General features: G+C 38.3%; 1 protein-coding gene across 2 annotated transcripts in view; it reads right to left on the minus strand.

The window, feature by feature from the left end:
* Nucleotides 1-5: 5 nt before the first annotated feature.
* Nucleotides 6-22806, minus strand: part of LOC121727957 (alpha-tocopherol transfer protein-like) — a 41386-nt gene continuing 18585 nt past the window's right edge. The window contains exons 2-9 of one of the 2 annotated variants that reach the window (XM_042116041.1): nt 11147-11240; nt 10716-10873; nt 9036-9198; nt 5333-5391; nt 2799-2995; nt 2254-2364; nt 2031-2133; nt 6-1083 (exon numbers count right to left, since the gene is read on the minus strand). In XM_042116041.1, the coding sequence (XP_041971975.1) occupies nt 932-1083; nt 2031-2133; nt 2254-2364; nt 2799-2995; nt 5333-5391; nt 9036-9198; nt 10716-10869 (939 nt within the window). In that variant the 5' untranslated portion in view covers nt 10870-10873; nt 11147-11240 and the 3' untranslated portion in view covers nt 6-931. The remainder of the gene's footprint in view (nt 1084-2030; nt 2134-2253; nt 2365-2798; nt 2996-5332; nt 5392-9035; nt 9199-10715; nt 10874-11146; nt 11241-22806) is intronic. The other variant, XM_042116040.1, reaches the window with a different exon arrangement.

Raw genomic sequence — 22806 nt, forward strand, 5'->3', positions numbered from 1 at the left:
TCATCTTAAATATTCGATAAACTTATTTATTAGAAAAGTAAACTACTTAATACTTATACATACTGACATGGGCAGAAATACTCTCGGTAGCAACTCAAATCCAGTCATAAGAATGTCCTAAACCGGACTTCACAACGGAACTTAAAACTTTTACTCTTAAATACTTTCCCTTTTAAGAGAACAAGTTTATTTGTTAATTACAGGAACGGTTGTATTTAAAAGATCCTGAATCATATACCATGCAAATTCTGTGCATTGTATAATTTGTGTTTGTGGTGCGAAAATACATTATACTTACACCGAAAAATGTCAAATAGAGTATATTTCGCATTATTATATTTCGTCTCGTCTCCTTTCGATGTGACCTGGCCCTCAGAAACTTCATAAAATACGTTTCATATGCATTTCTGCCCTTTACAATTAACTAAAACTTAAGTAATAATTGAGCTGTAAGTGGACGTTAAATATTTATCACAAGTTGCTCTGCTTAAAATATAGCTATTATGGATTCACAGATATCTTAAAAAAACTGCTTTAAAACAGATCAATTTTGCTATTCATAACATGTAGGCGGTAAAAGCGTTTCTTTGTAAAACTGTAAATTTATCAAAATTTAATATTATAAGATGAGGTTTTCAAAGGTCAAAACTTTGAGACGACGGAATAAATGAGGGAATATATCTTGACACATTCTTCTATACATCTCGTTCGATGTGCAGCTACGCCTTTATCACAAGTCACAACGCATTTCTCATAAGGCAATATTATGTTTACTCAAATGCAATGTATATTGAAACCGGTTTAAAATATACTTAACATAAATGAATTTCCATAGCTATTTGGTTCAAGAAGTGTAAAAGCTGAAAGGCTCTCAATAACAGAACCTTATATTATTAAACCCATAACTATCACATTAACTCGAGGTAAGCTATCAATCTATAGTGAGCTGTCGGAAGGAGCCGTCGATGCCCAATAGCTCGTCGAAGTTGGTGGGCTTCCCCGGCCGCAGGGCTTCGTTGGCGATCAGCTTGTCTTGCGCGGCGAACCAATCCCGGTACTCCGCCAGCTTCTGGGTCCACTTTTCTGTGAAGAATAAGTTTCGGTTATCGTTTGAAATATTATGATTAGTGTACAAATTCTAAAAGTTTGTGATGTTTTGAGAAGATAAGATTTTAATTCAATTTACGGAAAATACAATTGAAGAAGGAATTCTAAGCTCGGCCAGTTTTCGTCCGAGTTTTGTCGACTTGAGTCTTGACCCATCAACTCAGAGCGATGCCATATCGACGGCAAAAAGCGAAAACGTAGTAACCCACACCCACGTAATTTTTTATTATTACATATCTGGAGTCAAAAAAAATCTGCGTCGAATGAGCTGACTCCCGTGGCTCTACGACCAATAGAAAATTTTGTACAGCGTTGGAATTCACTGAAATTGAGGCAATTTCTATATACTCCAGTATGTAGTTACAACAATTTTGCTTTATAGAAAAACACTTGATTTAAAGTTGCCGCCCATACATTTCTTTGTTTCATTTACAGCGTTTTATTGTATAAAAATAATATGTGCTTTTGCTGTAACCCGCAGAAACGGATCTCAAAAGTATTCTTTTGGTAGATTTTACTTATTCTTATCGATAGAAGATAATTATAAGTACACATAAATTTAAAAAAAAATGGTGCACGTAGGTTTAATGAAAAAGGAGATATGATTTTTTTTCTGAAATGTCAAAAGTTTTTCGGCTCTGGTGTACATTTTCCATTTTGCGGATTACTGCGTTTTCGCTTTTTACCGTCAATATTATTGCTCATTTGCGTTACGTCCACGTCCGTTTCATTCACACAATGTTCGACTAAAAAACAAACAGGAGTACTTATACTATTATCTATTCTGTGACAGGAGCTAAAATTAGAGAGTAAATGCAACGCAATATAGTTGTGTCACTATGCGTTATTGCTTCGCCGCACAAATGTAGGGTAAGGGAGCAATGTGGCTTCTCATCATCAAACCTATAAAGCCAGCTTCCTACCTTGAAGTGCGTCCATGGTGCCGCACTGTCCGCCATACTCCTCCGGCAGCATCTCCTGAGGCACGTACTTGTATAGGTCCTTCACCTCCTTGTGAATGAATATCTGGAAATAGAGAATATATAGATTAGGAACTTAGGATGTTATTAGACGACGAATAAGATTTTAATTTTAATTTAAATCTGCTATCCATCCGGTTGATCATAATTTATAAAAAAAACTTACGCGTTTCCTGATCTTCTCCTTGAGGTATGGTTTGACGAAGTTGACGAGTCTCTCCACGATGGGCGACGTGTTTATGACGTGGACCTCCTTCAGTTTCACGGGGTACGCTTCCTAAAAACGTTATGAATACCAATAATATTAAAAAATTGTTATAATATTACCTGTCTTTCTGAAAACGTACTAAGAATGCTAATAATATTTAGGGTTTGAGGATTTTCTTGTCTTAACGTAGGAAATGCATCTGCTTATCAGCAATGCCTTATTCAGAGGCCTTAAAAGAATCTATTTCTAGTACCTACCTCTTATCTCGGTACCTTGAGTCTTGATTCATCGTGTATCAAGTGAATCAACCGAATCAACTTTCAAGTGACGAGAATAGGACTCCTTTTACAATCACAAAGAGTTTGCTTATTCTACGATACTGACAGATGTATATCCCAGCAGCTGTTACTTTGCCTTTAAACAGGTTATTCAATATTACAATGACTAAATAGATTATCACTTTTTATCATCATCATCATCATCAATCACAATCATCAGCTCACCTGAACACATATCATGAACTTCTTGATAACGGTAGGGGACAAACGTCCGAGCAGGCTGGGCCCGAGCATGGTGCCGTCCAGCACGTAGATGTCTCCAGCGACTCCCTCCCTCTCCTCTATCAGGCGGACGTCACCAATCATCAGCGCCAGCTTCAGCGTGTCGTTGATCTGCTGCGCCGTCATGGAAGGTGCGAGACCTGGGAAGGAGAGAAACTTCGGTGTTAATAAAATTATAACAGCCACAGTCATAGAGATTCAATACCTGGATCGTGGGAATCGCAGACACAATAAATATATAAAATTTATTTATTTTATTTAATTAATTAATTTATTTAAATTTATTTATTTTATTTAATTAATTAATTTATTTAAATTTATTTATTTTATTTATTTTCAATTGTTATGCGATGCCGGATGCCGCTTGGGGCAATCCCCAATAAACGTTACTTACATTAACCCATCAATATGGGTTAATGTAAGTATCGTTTATAGGGTTCCTTGCCCAAAGGGTAAAAACGGGACCCTATTACTGAGACTTCGATGTCTGTCCGTCTGTCCGTCTGTCTATCTGTCTGTCTCCAGGCTGTAACCCAAGAACGGTTATAGCTAGAGACTTGAAATTTTCACAGATTATGTATTTCTGTTGCCGCTATAACAACAAATACTAAAAACACAATAAATTAAATATTTAAGGGGGGCTCCCATACAACAAACGTGATTTTTCAAACATTTTTTGCTCGGTGTCAATGATGACAACAGGTCAACTCTCAGCTGTATATATACTTTAATAAATAATAATAAAATTTAAATATAACAAATAATTAAGGGGGCTCCATACAAAAAACATAATTTTTTACTACTTTTGCTCTATAATGGTACGGAACCCTTCGTGCGCGAGTCCGACTCGCACTGGCCGATTAATGAATGATAAAGATGTTGATGTACCATCGAAGAAATTGATTCATAGACAGATGGCGGACCTACGTAATTTGGTCGCTAATATGTCAAACCCAGCCGACAAATCACGACTTACATTGAATTGACATAACTCGACCAAGTGACGTGGGTCTGTCTTCTGCCTATGACTCAATTTCTTAGATAGTACAAGCTCTATACATTTTCTGCCAAGCCATTCGCTAAATTTAAATTAAGCCATCATTAAATGTCTTTGAACACTGCCACAACTCCCTATTAATTTTCAATAAAATTGCGTTTCTTTTAATAAGAAAAGGAGACGCAGCAATGGGTCAACTACGAATTTGTACGTGCTCAGCAACCGGACTATATAATAATTATTCAAGGAAACGCGTTGTACATCTTTTTAAGCACTTCACTGTAGACGTGAACGGAATCCTTAATTATATAATTCTCATGCCGCAGTGGTCTGTGCCAAACTTTTCCAAAACGGCTGGACCGATTTTGCTGAAGTTTTGTGTGCTTCATCCTCTAGCCATGTTCCTCATGGCTGGGGGTCTTATACAAGCACACAAAGCGATTGTAGTATTACAGGATAAGCAAGTAATAGAGTCCAGGTTTAGCAGGAGAGATTTTCTTAGTCGTCGAAATTTTTGAATACACTATTACTACCGGTAAGTACCTAATATTATTATGGTAATTTACGAAATTTCATGTAATCCAAGCGAAATAAATTAGTTTTACACTTCATTGTAGACGTGATTGGAATCATCCATTAACAACAATTTCTACGCAATCTACGTTCTCGTTTACGACAACATCAAACATCCTTATAAAATGTTATCCTAAACGGCCATATATTTGTTGATCACTTTATATTCTGTGGATTAACTCGATTGTTATGTAAATATTTTACAACCGAGAATAAAACGTTTATCTAAGTAAACAAACATATTGTGATTATGGTTTAGAATACCATTTATTTTCTGCATGCTCATTATCCGAAGCAGTTTCTTCGTTAAAGCGATTTAAGATTTCGGGTAATTTTTTGGGCATTTTCGTCACACTTTCTGATGATGTGTGTGTGTGTGTGTGATGTGAAAGTACCTGTTTTAAGAGGATACACCAGGGGCTAGAGAAGTGAAAAAAAAGTACGTGTAATATCTATAGCTGTCTCTCTTACCTCAAGCCTATACCGCAGAACGCGATAGAGACAACTGCAGAAAATCCAGAAAATCAACGATTCGTTGTCCCCTGATTCCTTCTCCAAAACTTAACCGATTTAAGTACTTTTTTCATTAAAGATTAAAAAAAAGGCTTGAGCTGTGTTCCTATGTTTTGCTTTTTTTTGTATAATCTAGCCAAATCTGTTTTCTAGACGTTTGAACACAGCGGAAAATCTGGCCATTTTTTTGGGTTTTTGAACGTTCATATCTTATTTAATAATTAAATTATGAAAAAAAATAAAACATAGGGACATCGTATTAGTAGCCGTAGATATTCAGGAAAAAAATTATAACTCTACTAGCATTATCCAGGGAGGAAACAGGGGACAACGTTTGTATGGAAAAAGGGCGGTGTGGACTCCTCTTAATATAATTATGAAATCAAAATAATACCTCTGCATATTGTGACTCTTCTTCCATTTGGTGTAATCCCGGGCAGAGGTGGACCTTGTCTGTAAAGAAATAGGACGAATAAAAAAAATTGAACATTTTATAGATTTTGGGTAAACACATAATATTATACTATGGAGTCTTTGATCCCAAATATTACATTGTTTGTGCATGTGCATATAGTGGGAATTGTAAGGAGACTGGAGAGTTACAAATCTCTCAATTACTATGTAAGGGTTTGACTACAAGGTTCATTTTTGTGTGCCTGAAGTCTGGTCTGTTTTTACTTCCTCCTTTTTTCTTTCTTATAGTACTACCCCGGCCCCCAGTCTAATACTGCTCATGTATGATACGAGTTGGTACTATAACGGATACAGGGCTCATGATGATGAATATCTCGCCATCTATTTACATAACGCAACTCGCGGCATTTGGGATAAACGCCGTGATGTAATGCGCCCGCGCAGGTTCTTGCGCAAGCTCCTAGCACTCGGCGCCTCTCAATGAAAGTATCAACGCCCTTGAGTGATTGAAAATCACTCTAAAATGACAGTCGATTCCGTTATCTATAATTCTATAAATATTATATATTATATGTCGTATTTGTTTGCACGTGCTGTGCGTATTGTCCGGAAATTTTGGACCGATTTTTGTTTAATTTGACACAGATTTGACCACGTAGAAGGACATAGGATTACTTTTGTTTGCGAGAAAATGCTCTATTAAAATAGTAGAAACGCATTACAATTGTATGGGATTTCAGAAAATCCTAATATGTATAAATGCGAAAATTTTCTGACTCCTCTTCACACTGAATTAAGTTGCAGTCTGCAGATAGGCAGCATTTAGTAGAAATTAATATACGATGAAAGACGTTGATATACGAGGGTTACAATAAAAGTTATGTAGGGTAGAGAACAGAAGTTTCCAGACTGAGACGAATAAAAACCTTTGTACCTATATTTCCTGCGGTTTCGTAATGTTTTTTATACCGTATTCATTGTTCTATAATGTATTCGAATAATTATAGTATTTTTATCACCTAGTGGCGTTTCCTAGTGCCTCTGTATTATATACATGTACAACATGTATACAGAGGCACTAGGAACATTCGTTTACGAATGTTCTCCACAATACGTGGGAGAGCCATGCTTCGGCACGAATGGGCCGGCTCAACCGGAGAAATACCACGTTCTCACAGAAAACCGGCGTGAAACAGCGCTTGCGCTGCAGGTGACCCGTTTGCTCGTTTGCCCCCTTATTTCATAAAAAAAAAAACAATATTTAGGTAAAGTTTTAGAGTGAAAGTACTCTTGTTTCGCTTGAAGTCGATATTTTCAAAACGTCATTTACAGTATAAAATAAAGTGGCTTCCCGCTCTCCGTCCTTACACATTTGCTTAGATCTTAAAAGAACGCAATGGATTTTGATACTAATTTTCAAAAGATAGGGTTTTTTTTATGAAATAAGGGGGCAAACGAGCAAACGGGTCACCTGATGGAAAGCAACTTCCGTCGCCCATGGACACTCGCAGCATCAGAAGAGCTGCAAGTGCGTTGCCGGCCTTTTAAGAGGGAATAAGGTAGGGGAGGGTAGGGAAGGGAAGGGAAGGGAATAGGGTAGGGGTTAGGGGATTGGGCCTCCGGTAAACTCACTCACTCGGCGAAACACAGCGCAAGCGCTGTTTCACGCCGGTTTTCTGTGAGAACGTGGTATTTATCCGGTCGAGCCGGCCCATTCGTGCCGAAGCATGGCTCTCCCACGTATAAATTCAAGGGGTTTATGTGTATAATCTTGAATAGTTTTAGAGACCATGTTAATGTCACACGAGCGAAGTCGCGCAAGTTAGCTAATACATTTAAAATAGTAGGAGGCTATATCGGGTAATTGGCCCACCATACATTTCCACCATTTTTTCCCACACATTTCCTCCACTGCACTTCTCGGCACTGTTGATCCTAGCAACACTGATCGACAGTTGTAAGCAACCAGTAAAACCCTTTGATATGATCTCAGGGGTGCCCGAGGACAAGCTTAATCTATGGTCGACGAAATTTCTTAGAAGAAATGTAAAAGGAATCGATACTAATATTATAAATGCGAAAATATGTCTGTCTGTCTGTTGCCACTTCAAATGAACCACTACCACTGAAATTTGGTACGGAGATACTCAGAGTCCCGGGAAAGGACATACCTAATAATATTATTATACTTTTTACCCCGGGATTTTGGCGTAACGGAGTTGCAGGCGTCATTAGGAGTCTATATCTAATTAGCATGAGGCTGACACTAATAATCCTTACGATCTTTTGTCATTATACGATCTACGACGGTTGCATGCGAAAACTAGTAAGGCTTACATCACGTGCCCTTGACTTACCAAGGCTTATACGCGACAATCAACCATAGAACCACGTGATTAGACTCATTTTACAATAATTAAATGGTAAGAATTAGGACATTATAATGTATGCAATCATTAGCATTTTAATAAAGAAAGTTACGAAGTGGGTTATTTTTAATTTAACTTTCAATGGCTTATGAAGTTAGAACAGTTAATAGAATTTATTATTTTTAGCAACATTCCGCGAAATAAACCTCATCCTCAAGTGAATGAGTGAACGCATAGGCATGCGTACATCACCTCCTCTCCCACACTGCCCATGCATACACTCGCATGCAAGAACCTGCAAACACCACCGCTGGACAAAAAGTATCTTATGCCCTTTCCCGGGACTCAAAGTATCTCCATGCTAAATTTCAGCAAAATCGGTTCAGCGGTTTGAGCGTGAAGAGGTAACAGACAGACAGACGGACAGACAGACAGACACACTTTCGCATTTTATTAAGTAAGTATTAGCATTATATTAAGTATGGATATTAGTATGGTAGCATGGATATTGTAATTTTCTAGCCCTAGTCCTAAGTCCATTATATTTAAGGGTGTGTTCCTCGTATAGAGTTTACTGAAATTAGCAGCGCTGAAGAAGTCACTAATGTTCTTGGGAGATATTATAAGTACCCCAACGTCATGAATTAGCCTATACAATAAATAAAAAACATATATCTTTCAGAGTTGCTACTTTAACCGTAAACTCTAATATAAAGATACCTACACACCTAGCTAAATACCGCATAAAGGAGTCAGCACACTGAGACGGGCCGTGCCGGGGCTCAGCGTGCCGGGGCGCATCGCAAAAATCCGCCTCCATGCAATTTGTATGAAAGCGGATGTGCGTATCGCACATCGGCGCGGATTTTTGCTCGGCGGATTTCCGTTAATGCGACACGGCCCGACAATACCCGCTGCGCCGCGGCAAGACCCGCTGCACCCCGGCAAGACCCGCTGCGCCCCGGCAACAGTGTGCTATAGCAAGCGGCGTGCGGATGTGATGCGATGCGTGTGAGCGTTAAAATCCGTCAATGCGATGTGACCCGACCCGGCAATAGTGTGCTATAGCGCATTTTGCACTGCGCTGCGCCCCGACCCGCCCCGGCACGCGCCGACAAAGTGTGCGCGAACCTTAATACCGCAGAAAGTGTGTAATGCTCATTCTTAGGCTTCAGTCTTGAAATCAGCTGGTAGCGGGGCGGGAGCGGCGGCGTGTTTCCCAAAGTATAAATTATCAATTTATACTTTGGGACGCGCCGCTCCCACCCCGCTACCCGCTGATTTTGGGACCTTAGATAACACAAGACAACTCACAGCTTGCTCTTGATGACATCTTTCAGCTCGATGCTGGTGACGTCACGATTGGTGAAGAACTCCGGGCAGGCGGCTCTCATGGTGAAGTACATGTCCAGCTTCCGCTTGCACTTCTCCAGCGAGAAGCTGCAGCCACGGAGGAACGTCATGAGCGGCTGGTCGTCTGAAAGTGTTGGAAACAGTGATTAGTAAAATATTGGGTTGATATGGAGAAATTGACACAAAGGTGATGGACTTTGGTCGGGCTATGTCAAGCCTAGCCACGATAGCTGATCGCGATTGACGACTAAGCGGGCCCCTAGACGATCAATTTTATTGAGCAATATCACGTAATAATTGTGCAATATTATTGACCGTCTCCGTTAATATTGAACGCACCCGCCTTTCAATAAATATTGAGTGTGATATTGCGCAATAAAATAATCCGATCAAATAACGCAGATCTGCTGTCGAGGCACACAAATAACTTTTGAGAAGGTATTCTCTCATTATTAATCTAACCGGCCGCCTAGACGGGCAATTTATTGTGCTTAAACTTTATTGAAAAGTTTATTTGACAATTAGCTTGAAGGCGCGCGATGTTCAATAATATCAAACCTAGACGGTCAATAATATTACGCAATACGTGATATTGACAATAAAATTCCTCGTCTAGGCGGCCGGTTAGTTAGCGAAATGACTCTTATAAATTTTTCTTTTCTTTTCTTTTAGTTTATTACTAGTACATAGTTCATAGACATAGATTTAGATTTGTAGCATAAATATATCACGGAGCCGTGCTTGCTACGAGTAATACATGCTAAATTTAGCAAAGCTTAAAATGTTAATTAGTACCTATGGATTAGTTAGGGCATGTTATTTAAATGATTTTAATTCTGACCAAATTAGTTAACACATCTTATCCTAGCTATGTTTAAATCTAGGACTCATCGTGAGCATTTTAAATTCAGTTGCAAGCAATTAGTCCAGGTTCCCTAGAAACAAATTTTTTTGGTTATCATCAAGCTATTTTTTGTGAGAAGTTTCATTTTGATAAGACAAACAATCAGCTGGTTAGGGTTCCGTTTTAGGGTTCCGTAGTCAACAAAGTTTTTTTGATTACAGAACCCTGAAGCGGAACCTTAACGAGCTGATTTTTGGTATATTGATAGGTTAATAGGTAGTTATTTATATAATTTAAGAGTAACATTGTCCTACAAATAGAACAATCCGTATTTTAGAACCATCAAATCGAAATATTAAATCCTTTCTATCTCTGTTAGCTACCACTTTAGAGAATTTTCGCAGAGGAAATGGTTGTTTTGATAAGATCAAAATGAAGCTACTCACGAAAAATTACTAATTAGCTTGATAGTAATAAAAAAATGTTCCAGGAAACCCGGACTGAAAATGAAATGAAAATGAGCGATTTGGAGCAGATAAAGACGTAAAGTTTAAAGATCTCTCTTATCTCTACGTTAATAAATCAACTTATTTTTTTTATTTAAAAAATTATTGTTTACGTCAATAATAAACATAATATAAACAATAGCTATAATAAAAATGATTTATACTTTTAGGAAAATTTGTAATTCATTTGGATTGAGCGTTGTCTGAAGATGCGAGTTTTACGATTTTGCGCGGATGATAATTGATTTGTAGGTAGGCGAAAGTTTCATTTTTTAGCGAGGTTACTCTTACCCCAGTCATCAGGCAGATGCGGCTGCTTCTTCAGCCAGTCCTTGATGGCGGCGAGGTCCCGGGCGTTGTTGGCGACGTCCTCGTTCAGTTCAACCCGGATCTGCTTCCACAGCTCCCCCGTCGGCTGCACCAGCAGTTCAGATTTGATCTTCATGATGCTGGAATAAACGAAGATTTATTAGAAGCCGGATGTAACATTTTCTAACATACAGTGCGACAAATGAATATGGGCGAGAGGTGCAAGGGAGAACTGTCAAAAATGGCGTTTCTGTATGATGACGGTGCTAGTTCCTTTTTTCGCTACGTTCATTTAAAGCTTTGTCGCACTCTAAATACAGCGAGCACCAAAGCTATCCATGTACAATGTACATATGCCCGGAGCGTTTTTGTAACTGATACTAACATAGTTTTTAGGTCCTTTGTTTACTTACAGAATAATGGTTCAAACAGCCGGAAATCAACGTATTATTATATTTATTATTTTTATATAAGGACATAGTATAGTAACAGAGTTGCAGTCGTCATCTGGAAAGCAAATAATGATTATGAACACCTGTGGGGTAAGCAGGAAATGTGGACGCTCTAATAGATGTGCATATTTTATACATCTCCTTAGATATCACCTATTTTTCGTTCATCACGGAAGTTCTAATCGATCTCCAAGTCTGATCGACCTTTTGAACAATTCTATGGAAAGTTACAGAATTTTTAGCGATCTTTATTAATACGAGAGGGAAAAATAGGAAATCGCTTTGACACACGCGGAAAAGGATTTGTGTAGAGTTTTAGTGAAACCAAACAGGTGTGTCAGGGTCACGCCAACGGTGCCGCCAAATTGTAAAATTGATTAACTTGACCTGTCCTGCCACCTATAGTTCCTATACTTCTCATATACAAAGAAAGTGCCGCCTACTGGCGTCAAAAATCCGAGATTTTGAGATGTGCCACCTAAAGTTATATACTTATCTACACAATCCATATACTTATAATGCAAGAACCAGCGATAGCCAGAAAAACTTTCAGCTTTTATAAAATAGCGAACGTCCGGATGTCGCTGGCTCTTGGACTATAGGAACGTGTGAGAGCTTTGCTCTACACTTTACAAAAAAAAGAGGAACACCTCCGTGATCTAGTGGTATCTCTCTTCTTAAAAGCGTGGCTCTTGACTCGGAGGTCGTGGGTTCGATTCCCGCGTTGGAACATGTTATTTCCAAGTTTGGTTAGGACAAAGCAGGCTGATCACCTGATTGTCTGACAAGTAGGATGATCTAGGTATGCGTCGGATGGGCATGTAAAAAGTCGGTTCTGCGCCTGATCTCTCGCCGGTCGTGTCGGTCGTCCGTCCCACTGGGTTATGAGAGTAAAGGAATAGAGAGTGTTCTTGTGTACTGCGCACACAATTGGGCACTATAAAATTATTCCTGAGTAGCTGGCCTGGTTTCAATGAAACCGGCCACCGTCACCGAAACCGGTGTGGGAGCTATTATTATTATATACACTCTACAGTGAAATTAATTCTAAGGCATATATTGGACATATATAATTATTTGGTCGGATTATATCAATTTCTGCTTTCTTGTGCAATAACTGCAAAATGCCAATAAGACATAGAATTTAGTTTACATTCTTATTTATCATCCGACCAAAAAAATTAGTTAAATCTGAAAAAGGGTTTTTATTTTAATAATTTTATATCTCTAGAATAAGTAGTCAAGACAAGAGTTATGGCAACAAACATACCTAATACTTATTTATTATTTCTCTCTTATGTATAGACTATAGACCCACTCGACAAAGTTCACGGAAACAAAATCAATAATATTATGACGAAGTCGTTAATATTCAAATTGCCCATTATTCCTTAATCATAATATTACATAACAAAATCTTTTACGTCATAGGCGAGTAGGTGGGCCGATTGTACTATCAGAGAAGTTGACTCATATGCAGCAGATGGTGGGTCTATGTAATTAATTGGTCGGTTTGTGACAAACAGGCCCCAGCCGACAGATCGCGACCATAAAGTTAATATACCTAGCGGAATAGAGAAACAAAGGCCTGAGCAAGAGAGATGTCACTATCAGTAACACTGCGTGGTATAAAGAGACGTGTGATACATGACAGCAGCACTTTTTTTTTGACGTCCAGTCGGCACGTGCCGCACGTTGACAATTTAATCTAATAGAAATAGTGTTCAATCATGCTTGTATAAGTGTATACGTACACGTATTTTTACACACAGATGAAACCAATTTCGGTTTCGTTTGACAGCTCGAGATTGTTGCTCTATTCCGCTAGGTATATTAACTTCATGATCGCGACTAATATTGAATTGACATAACCCGATCAGTTAAGCTTTTACTTTTTACTTTTGATAGAAGTAAAAATTGTTTTAACCCCAGACAAAAAGAGTAGAGTGACATAGTAGGTTGATGACTATTTATTTGAATGTTTATCTATGGTAGGATTTTCAAATAATAAAAATCCATCTTATTCTATTTTTTAACTGACGTGATCGAGGTTGCTAAAGATATACAGGGTGTAACAAAACTAAGTTATAATACTTTAGGGTGTGTACGTGTTCTTTGTAGAGAGCTCACTCTGAAAGTAGCAGCGCTGAAAAAGCAAAAAAAAATATTATATAGATTTGTATCGGCAAGCGCCCGAGCGTCATTTTGGTTTACACATACAAAAGTAAAACAAAAAAACATTTTTCAGCGCTACTCCTTTACTGTGAACTGTAGACAGAGGCCTAATACACACCCTAAAGTATTATTAGTTAGTTTTGTTACACCCTGTAGACAACCAGGGGTATTTAATATATTAGTGTCGACAAACTACAGCCCCTAAAATCGCAATATCAAACAATGATAATAATAATAATTCATTCATAATTATTATGAATGAATTATTAAGATAAACAAAGTAATATCCTTGACATAGAAGTGTGGTGTTAAGAGGCGCAAAAGTGTCATCGCACGGAGCTAATGAACGAACAATCAAAGCCCTTAGCTAAGACATTTTTCTTGATAAAAAATGTATGCAAATGAAATTACTTTTTCAAGATAAAAAATAAAAATGTATGCAAATGACATTATATGAGTCGAATTGTCAATCGGCGATTCTATAAAGAAGCGATAAAGAAAACTTATTGGCTAGGGGCTCTGGTATGCCACTCCCGTCAGATTTTATTGCAAAACATTGACATTTAAAGTTCATACTCGTACCATGACGATACAAAAATGTTAAAACTATGGCGCATCTTTCCACGTATTGATGGCAATATTATTATTCTTTTGACCGATGCAAAAAATCCAGATTAATGTTTTAAGGATGTAAGGTAAAAGCACTAATGGCAGACGCTTTAAGGAAACATGGAACATTTGAATGTTGTAAAATATATATTTATTAAAAAAAAGGATTGATAAATTCTTCCATGTCTTCAGTAACTCTTACAAAATAAAACTATTATCTTATATCTTTAAACGAGCAATTCTTGTATATATATATAATTGGAATCTCGGAATCTTTCTATTTGTGTTTTATCGATAATCGATAAACTGAAAAATATGACTCTTCCTGACATCTATTGGCGAATAATAATACTATTTTGTTAGCAACTAATTGTTTTAACGACCAGCAGATGGCGTTATTAAGTAACACGAAGTCAATGAGTATTTGCTATACCGAGCGAAGCTCGGTCATCCAGGTACTGATTATTCACTGACAAATCAATTAAAAAATAAATTATTGGTCTTTTTGTAAACTTAGTCATAACAACTAATAGATGACATCACAGAAAACGAAAATCACTAATAGTAGACACCAATATCACAGTATAGCAATATGACATAATTATAGGGACTAATATTGCTATACTGTGCCAATATGAACTAATAGTTGACATAGAACATTACATTACATTTAACATTTTTCCTATTATTAGGTCGTTATTTGCCGTTTTTTCAAAAGATTTCATTTACTTCATCATAGTAACTACATGCATATGAAAAATTATTCTCTTCTTCCATGCTAAAACTATCTTTCCTTTTATATTTTTATTTTTCATATATTTCCTAGCAAATTTATTTTCAGTCTTTAGTCTCCATGCTTCTCTTGCCTCTTCTTTTTTCTTCTTTATTTTCTCAGCTCTCCTTTTTATTGCTAAAAAACTAAAGCAATCGATTTTTAGATCAGACTGAAGGTCTAATATGTTAATTTTTAGGTACAGTAGTTCTAATTTGTTAGCTTGTTAATATAATTATATTTTCAGAGAATATTGATGATATTTGCAGTAGAATAAACTACAAAATAACTTTAGTATGTATTGCAAAATGATGATATGAGTTCCATGTCATCTATTAGGTTTTTTAACATTTTCAAGAACTAATAGTAGACACCCTTTATATTGTTAGGAAAAATTGATAAAAAATCATAAATAAACATTAATTAGTGTAAACAACATGACCATTAATCCAATGAAATCAATAGAAATTACAAAAAATCAAATATTTCGATTATTTCAAGCGCGCTAGTTTTGACGCTACGTTCTAACGAATTTCAAGCGCGCTAGTTTTGACGCTACGTTCTAACGAATTTCAAGCGCGCTAGTTTTGACGCCACGTTCTAACGAATTTCAAGCGCGCTAGTTTTGACGCCACGTTCTAACGAATTTCAAGCGCGCTAGTTTTGACGCTAAGTTCTAACGAATTTCAAGCGCGCTAGTTTTGACGCTACGTTCTAACGAATTTCAAGCGCGCTAGTTTTGACGCTAAGTTCTAACGAATTTCAAGCGCGCTAGTTTTGACGCTACTTTCTAACGAATTTCAAGCGCGCTAGTTTTGACGCTACGTTCTAACGAATTTCAAGCGCGCTAGTTTTGACGCTACGTTATATCGAATGAAATCTCGATTATTTCAAGCGCGCTAGTTTTGACGCTACGTTCTAACGAATTTCAAGCGCGCTAGTTTTGACGCTACGTTATATCGAATGAAATCTCGATTATTTCAAGCGCGCTAGTTTTGACGCTACGTTATATCGAATGAAATCTCGATTATTTCAAGCGCGCTAGTTTTGACGCTACGTTCTAACGAATTTCAAGCGCGCTAGTTTTGACGCTACGTTATATCGAATGAAATCTCGATTATTTCAAGCGCGCTAGTTTTGACGCTACGTTCTAACGAATTTCAAGCGCGCTAGTTTTGACGCTACGTTATATCGAATGAAATCTCGATTATTTCAAGCGCGCTAGTTTTGACGCTACTTTATATCGAATGAAATCTCGATTATTTCAAGCGCGCTAGTTTTGACGCTACGTTATATCGAATGAAATCTCGATTATTTCAAGCGCGCTAGTTTTGACGCTACGTTATATCGAATGAAATCTCGATTATTTCAAGCGCGCTAGTTTTGACGCTACTTTATATCGAATGAAATCTCGATTATTTCAAGCGCGCTAGTTTTGACGCTACGTTCTAACGAATTTCAAGCGCGCTAGTTTTGACGCTACGTTATATCGAATGAAATCTCGATTATTTCAAGCGCGCTAGTTTTGACGCTACGTTATATCGAATGAAATCTCGATTATTTCAAGCGCGCTAGTTTTGACGCTACGTTCTAACGAATTTCAAGCGCGCTAGTTTTGACGCTACGTTATATCGAATGAAATCTCGATTATTTCAAGCGCGCTAGTTTTGACGCTACGTTCTAACGAATTTCAAGCGCGCTAGTTTTGACGCTACGTTATATCGAATGAAATCTCGATTATTTCAAGCGCGCTAGTTTTGACGCTACGTTATATATGTCGTAGGATGATTTGATAAATCCGTGTTTTCGCGAAATCCCTAGAATTTTCGCGAAAATTCGATTTATCAAATCATCCTACGATGTCGTAGGATGATTTGATAAATCGAATTTTCGCGAAAATTCTAGGGATTTCGCGAAAACACGGATTTATCAAATCATCCTACGACATATCGAATGAAATCTCGATTATTTCAAGCGCGCTAGTTTTGGCGCTACGTTCTAACGAATTTCAAGCGCGCTAGTTTTGACGCTACGTTATATCGAATGAAATCTCGATTATTTTAAGCGCGCTAGTTTTGACGCTACGTTCTAACGAATTTCAAGCGCGCTAGTTTTGACGCTACGTTATATCGAATGAAATCTCGATTATTTCAAGCGCGCTAGTTTTGACGCTACGTTCTAACGAATTTCAAGCGCGCTAGTTTTGACGCTACGTTATATCGAATGAAATCTCGATTATTTCAAGCGCGCTAGTTTTGACGCTACTTTATATCGAATGAAATCTCGATTATTTCAAGCGCGCTAGTTTTGACGCTACGTTCTAACGAATTTCAAGCGCGCTAGTTTTGACGCTACGTTATATCGAATGAAATCTCGATTATTTCAAGCGCGCTAGTTTTGACGCTACGTTCTAACGAATTTCAAGCGCGCTAGTTTTGACGCTACGTTATATCGAATGAAATCTCGATTATTTCAAGCGCGCTAGTTTTGACGCTACGTTATATCGAATGAAATCTCGATTATTTCAAGCGCGCTAGTTTTGACGCTACGTTCTAACGAATTTCAAGCGCGCTAGTTTTGACGCCACGTTATATCGAATGAAATCTCGATTATTTCAAGCGCGCTAGTTTTGACGCTACGTTCTAACGAATTTCAAGCGCGCTAGTTTTGACGCTACGTTATATCGAATGAAATCTCGATTATTTTAAGCGCGCTAGTTTTGACGCTACGTTATATCGAATGAAATCTCGATTATTTCAAGCGCGCTAGTTTTGACGCTACGTTCTAACGAATTTCAAGCGCGCTAGTTTTGACGCTACGTTATATCGAATGAAATCTCGATTATTTTAAGCGCGCTAGTTTTGACGCTACGTTCTAACGAATTTCAAGCGCGCTAGTTTTGACGCTACGTTATATCGAATGAAATCTCGATTATTTCAAGCGCGCTAGTTTTGACGCTACGTTCTAACGAATTTCAAGCGCGCTAGTTTTGACGCTACGTTATATCGAATGAAATCTCGATTATTTCAAGCGCGCTAGTTTTGACGCTACTTTATATCGAATGAAATCTCGATTATTTCAAGCGCGCTAGTTTTGACGCTACGTTCTAACGAATTTCAAGCGCGCTAGTTTTGACGCTACGTTATATCGAATGAAATCTCGATTATTTCAAGCGCGCTAGTTTTGACGCTACGTTATATCGAATGAAATCTCGATTATTTCAAGCGCGCTAGTTTTGACGCTACGTTCTAACGAATTTCAAGCGCGCTAGTTTTGACGCTACGTTATATCGAATGAAATCTCGATTATTTCAAGCGCGCTAGTTTTGACGCTACGTTATATCGAATGAAATCTCGATTATTTCAAGCGCGCTAGTTTTGACGCTACGTTCTAACGAATTTCAAGCGCGCTAGTTTTGACGCTACGTTATATCGAATGAAATCTCGATTATTTCAAGCGCGCTAGTTTTGACGCTACGTTATATCGAATGAAATCTCGATTATTTCAAGCGCGCTAGTTTTGACGCTACGTTATATCGAATGAAATCTCGATTATTTCAAGCGCGCTAGTTTTGACGCTACGTTCTAACGAATTTCAAGCGCGCTAGTTTTGACGCTACGTTATATCGAATGAAATCTCGATTATTTCAAGCGCGCTAGTTTTGACGCTACGTTATATCGAATGAAATCTCGATTATTTCAAGCGCGCTAGTTTTGACGCTACGTTATATCGAATGAAATCTCGATTATTTCAAGCGCGCTAGTTTTGACGCTACGTTATATCGAATGAAATCTCGATTATTTCAAGCGCGCTAGTTTTGACGCTACGTTATATATGTCGTAGGATGATTTGATAAATCCGTGTTTTCGCGAAATCCCTAGAATTTTCGCGAAAATTCGATTTATCAAATCATCCTACGATGTCGTAGGATGATTTGATAAATCGAATTTTCGCGAAAATTCTAGGGATTTCGCGAAAACACGGATTTATCAAATCATCCTACGACATATCGAATGAAATCTCGATTATTTCAAGCGCGCTAGTTTTGGCGCTACGTTCTAACGAATTTCAAGCGCGCTAGTTTTGACGCTACGTTCTAACGAATTTCAAGCGCGCTAGTTTTGACGCCACGTTCTAACGAATTTCAAGCGCGCTAGTTTTGACGCTACGTTCTAACGAATTTCAAGCGCGCTAGTTTTGACGCTACGTTATATCGAATGAAATCTCGATTATTTCAAGCGCGCTAGTTTTGACGCTACGTTATATCGAATGAAATCTCGATTATTTTAAGCGCGCTAGTTTTGACGCTACGTTCTAACGAATTTCAAGCGCGCTAGTTTTGACGCTACGTTCTAACGAATTTCAAGCGCGCTAGTTTTGACGCTACGTTATATCGAATGAAATCTCGATTATTTCAAGCGCGCTAGTTTTGACGCTACGTTCTAACGAATTTCAAGCGCGCTAGTTTTGACGCTACGTTATATCGAATGAAATCTCGATTATTTCAAGCGCGCTAGTTTTGACGCTACTTTATATCGAATGAAATCTCGATTATTTCAAGCGCGCTAGTTTTGACGCTACGTTCTAACGAATTTCAAGCGCGCTAGTTTTGACGCTACGTTATATCGAATGAAATCTCGATTATTTCAAGCGCGCTAGTTTTGACGCTACGTTATATCGAATGAAATCTCGATTATTTCAAGCGCGCTAGTTTTGACGCTACGTTATATCGAATGAAATCTCGATTATTTCAAGCGCGCTAGTTTTGACGCTACGTTATATCGAATGAAATCTCGATTATTTCAAGCGCGCTAGTTTTGACGCTACGTTATATCGAATGAAATCTCGATTATTTCAAGCGCGCTAGTTTTGACGCTACGTTATATCGAATGAAATCTCGATTATTTCAAGCGCGCTAGTTTTGACGCCACGTTCTAACGAATTTCAAGCGCGCTAGTTTTGACGCTACGTTCTAACGAATTTCAAGCGCGCTAGTTTTGACGCCACGTTCTAACGAATTTCAAGCGCGCTAGTTTTGACGCCACGTTCTAACGAATTTCAAGCGCGCTAGTTTTGACGCTAAGTTCTAACGAATTTCAAGCGCGCTAGTTTTGACGCTACGTTCTAACGAATTTCAAGCGCGCTAGTTTTGACGCTAAGTTCTAACGAATTTCAAGCGCGCTAGTTTTGACGCTACTTTCTAACGAATTTCAAGCGCGCTAGTTTTGACGCTACGTTCTAACGAATTTCAAGCGCGCTAGTTTTGACGCTACGTTATATCGAATGAAATCTCGATTATTTCAAGCGCGCTAGTTTTGACGCTACGTTCTAACGAATTTCAAGCGCGCTAGTTTTGACGCTACGTTATATCGAATGAAATCTCGATTATTTCAAGCGCGCTAGTTTTGACGCTACGTTATATCGAATGAAATCTCGATTATTTCAAGCGCGCTAGTTTTGACGCTACGTTCTAACGAATTTCAAGCGCGCTAGTTTTGACGCTACGTTATATCGAATGAAATCTCGATTATTTCAAGCGCGCTAGTTTTGACGCTACGTTCTAACGAATTTCAAGCGCGCTAGTTTTGACGCTACGTTATATCGAATGAAATCTCGATTATTTCAAGCGCGCTAGTTTTGACGCTACTTTATATCGAATGAAATCTCGATTATTTCAAGCGCGCTAGTTTTGACGCTACGTTATATCGAATGAAATCTCGATTATTTCAAGCGCGCTAGTTTTGACGCTACGTTATATCGAATGAAATCTCGATTATTTCAAGCGCGCTAGTTTTGACGCTACTTTATATCGAATGAAATCTCGATTATTTCAAGCGCGCTAGTTTTGACGCTACGTTCTAACGAATTTCAAGCGCGCTAGTTTTGACGCTACGTTATATCGAATGAAATCTCGATTATTTCAAGCGCGCTAGTTTTGACGCTACGTTATATCGAATGAAATCTCGATTATTTCAAGCGCGCTAGTTTTGACGCTACGTTCTAACGAATTTCAAGCGCGCTAGTTTTGACGCTACGTTATATCGAATGAAATCTCGATTATTTCAAGCGCGCTAGTTTTGACGCTACGTTCTAACGAATTTCAAGCGCGCTAGTTTTGACGCTACGTTATATCGAATGAAATCTCGATTATTTCAAGCGCGCTAGTTTTGACGCTACGTTATATATGTCGTAGGATGATTTGATAAATCCGTGTTTTCGCGAAATCCCTAGAATTTTCGCGAAAATTCGATTTATCAAATCATCCTACGATGTCGTAGGATGATTTGATAAATCGAATTTTCGCGAAAATTCTAGGGATTTCGCGAAAACACGGATTTATCAAATCATCCTACGACATATCGAATGAAATCTCGATTATTTCAAGCGCGCTAGTTTTGGCGCTACGTTCTAACGAATTTCAAGCGCGCTAGTTTTGACGCTACGTTATATCGAATGAAATCTCGATTATTTTAAGCGCGCTAGTTTTGACGCTACGTTCTAACGAATTTCAAGCGCGCTAGTTTTGACGCTACGTTATATCGAATGAAATCTCGATTATTTCAAGCGCGCTAGTTTTGACGCTACGTTCTAACGAATTTCAAGCGCGCTAGTTTTGACGCTACGTTATATCGAATGAAATCTCGATTATTTCAAGCGCGCTAGTTTTGACGCTACTTTATATCGAATGAAATCTCGATTATTTCAAGCGCGCTAGTTTTGACGCTACGTTCTAACGAATTTCAAGCGCGCTAGTTTTGACGCTACGTTATATCGAATGAAATCTCGATTATTTCAAGCGCGCTAGTTTTGACGCTACGTTCTAACGAATTTCAAGCGCGCTAGTTTTGACGCTACGTTATATCGAATGAAATCTCGATTATTTCAAGCGCGCTAGTTTTGACGCTACGTTATATCGAATGAAATCTCGATTATTTCAAGCGCGCTAGTTTTGACGCTACGTTCTAACGAATTTCAAGCGCGCTAGTTTTGACGCCACGTTATATCGAATGAAATCTCGATTATTTCAAGCGCGCTAGTTTTGACGCTACGTTCTAACGAATTTCAAGCGCGCTAGTTTTGACGCTACGTTATATCGAATGAAATCTCGATTATTTCAAGCGCGCTAGTTTTGACGCTACGTTATATCGAATGAAATCTCGATTATTTCAAGCGCGCTAGTTTTGACGCTACGTTCTAACGAATTTCAAGCGCGCTAGTTTTGACGCTACGTTATATCGAATGAAATCTCGATTATTTTAAGCGCGCTAGTTTTGACGCTACGTTCTAACGAATTTCAAGCGCGCTAGTTTTGACGCTACGTTATATCGAATGAAATCTCGATTATTTCAAGCGCGCTAGTTTTGACGCTACGTTCTAACGAATTTCAAGCGCGCTAGTTTTGACGCTACGTTATATCGAATGAAATCTCGATTATTTCAAGCGCGCTAGTTTTGACGCTACTTTATATCGAATGAAATCTCGATTATTTCAAGCGCGCTAGTTTTGACGCTACGTTCTAACGAATTTCAAGCGCGCTAGTTTTGACGCTACGTTATATCGAATGAAATCTCGATTATTTCAAGCGCGCTAGTTTTGACGCTACGTTATATCGAATGAAATCTCGATTATTTCAAGCGCGCTAGTTTTGACGCTACGTTCTAACGAATTTCAAGCGCGCTAGTTTTGACGCTACGTTATATCGAATGAAATCTCGATTATTTCAAGCGCGCTAGTTTTGACGCTACGTTATATCGAATGAAATCTCGATTATTTCAAGCGCGCTAGTTTTGACGCTACGTTCTAACGAATTTCAAGCGCGCTAGTTTTGACGCTACGTTATATCGAATGAAATCTCGATTATTTCAAGCGCGCTAGTTTTGACGCTACGTTATATCGAATGAAATCTCGATTATTTCAAGCGCGCTAGTTTTGACGCTACGTTATATCGAATGAAATCTCGATTATTTCAAGCGCGCTAGTTTTGACGCTACGTTCTAACGAATTTCAAGCGCGCTAGTTTTGACGCTACGTTATATCGAATGAAATCTCGATTATTTCAAGCGCG

Source organism: Aricia agestis, chromosome 6, assembly GCF_905147365.1.
Source record: "Aricia agestis chromosome 6, ilAriAges1.1, whole genome shotgun sequence".
NCBI classification, from domain to species: Eukaryota; Metazoa; Arthropoda; class Insecta; order Lepidoptera; family Lycaenidae; genus Aricia; species Aricia agestis.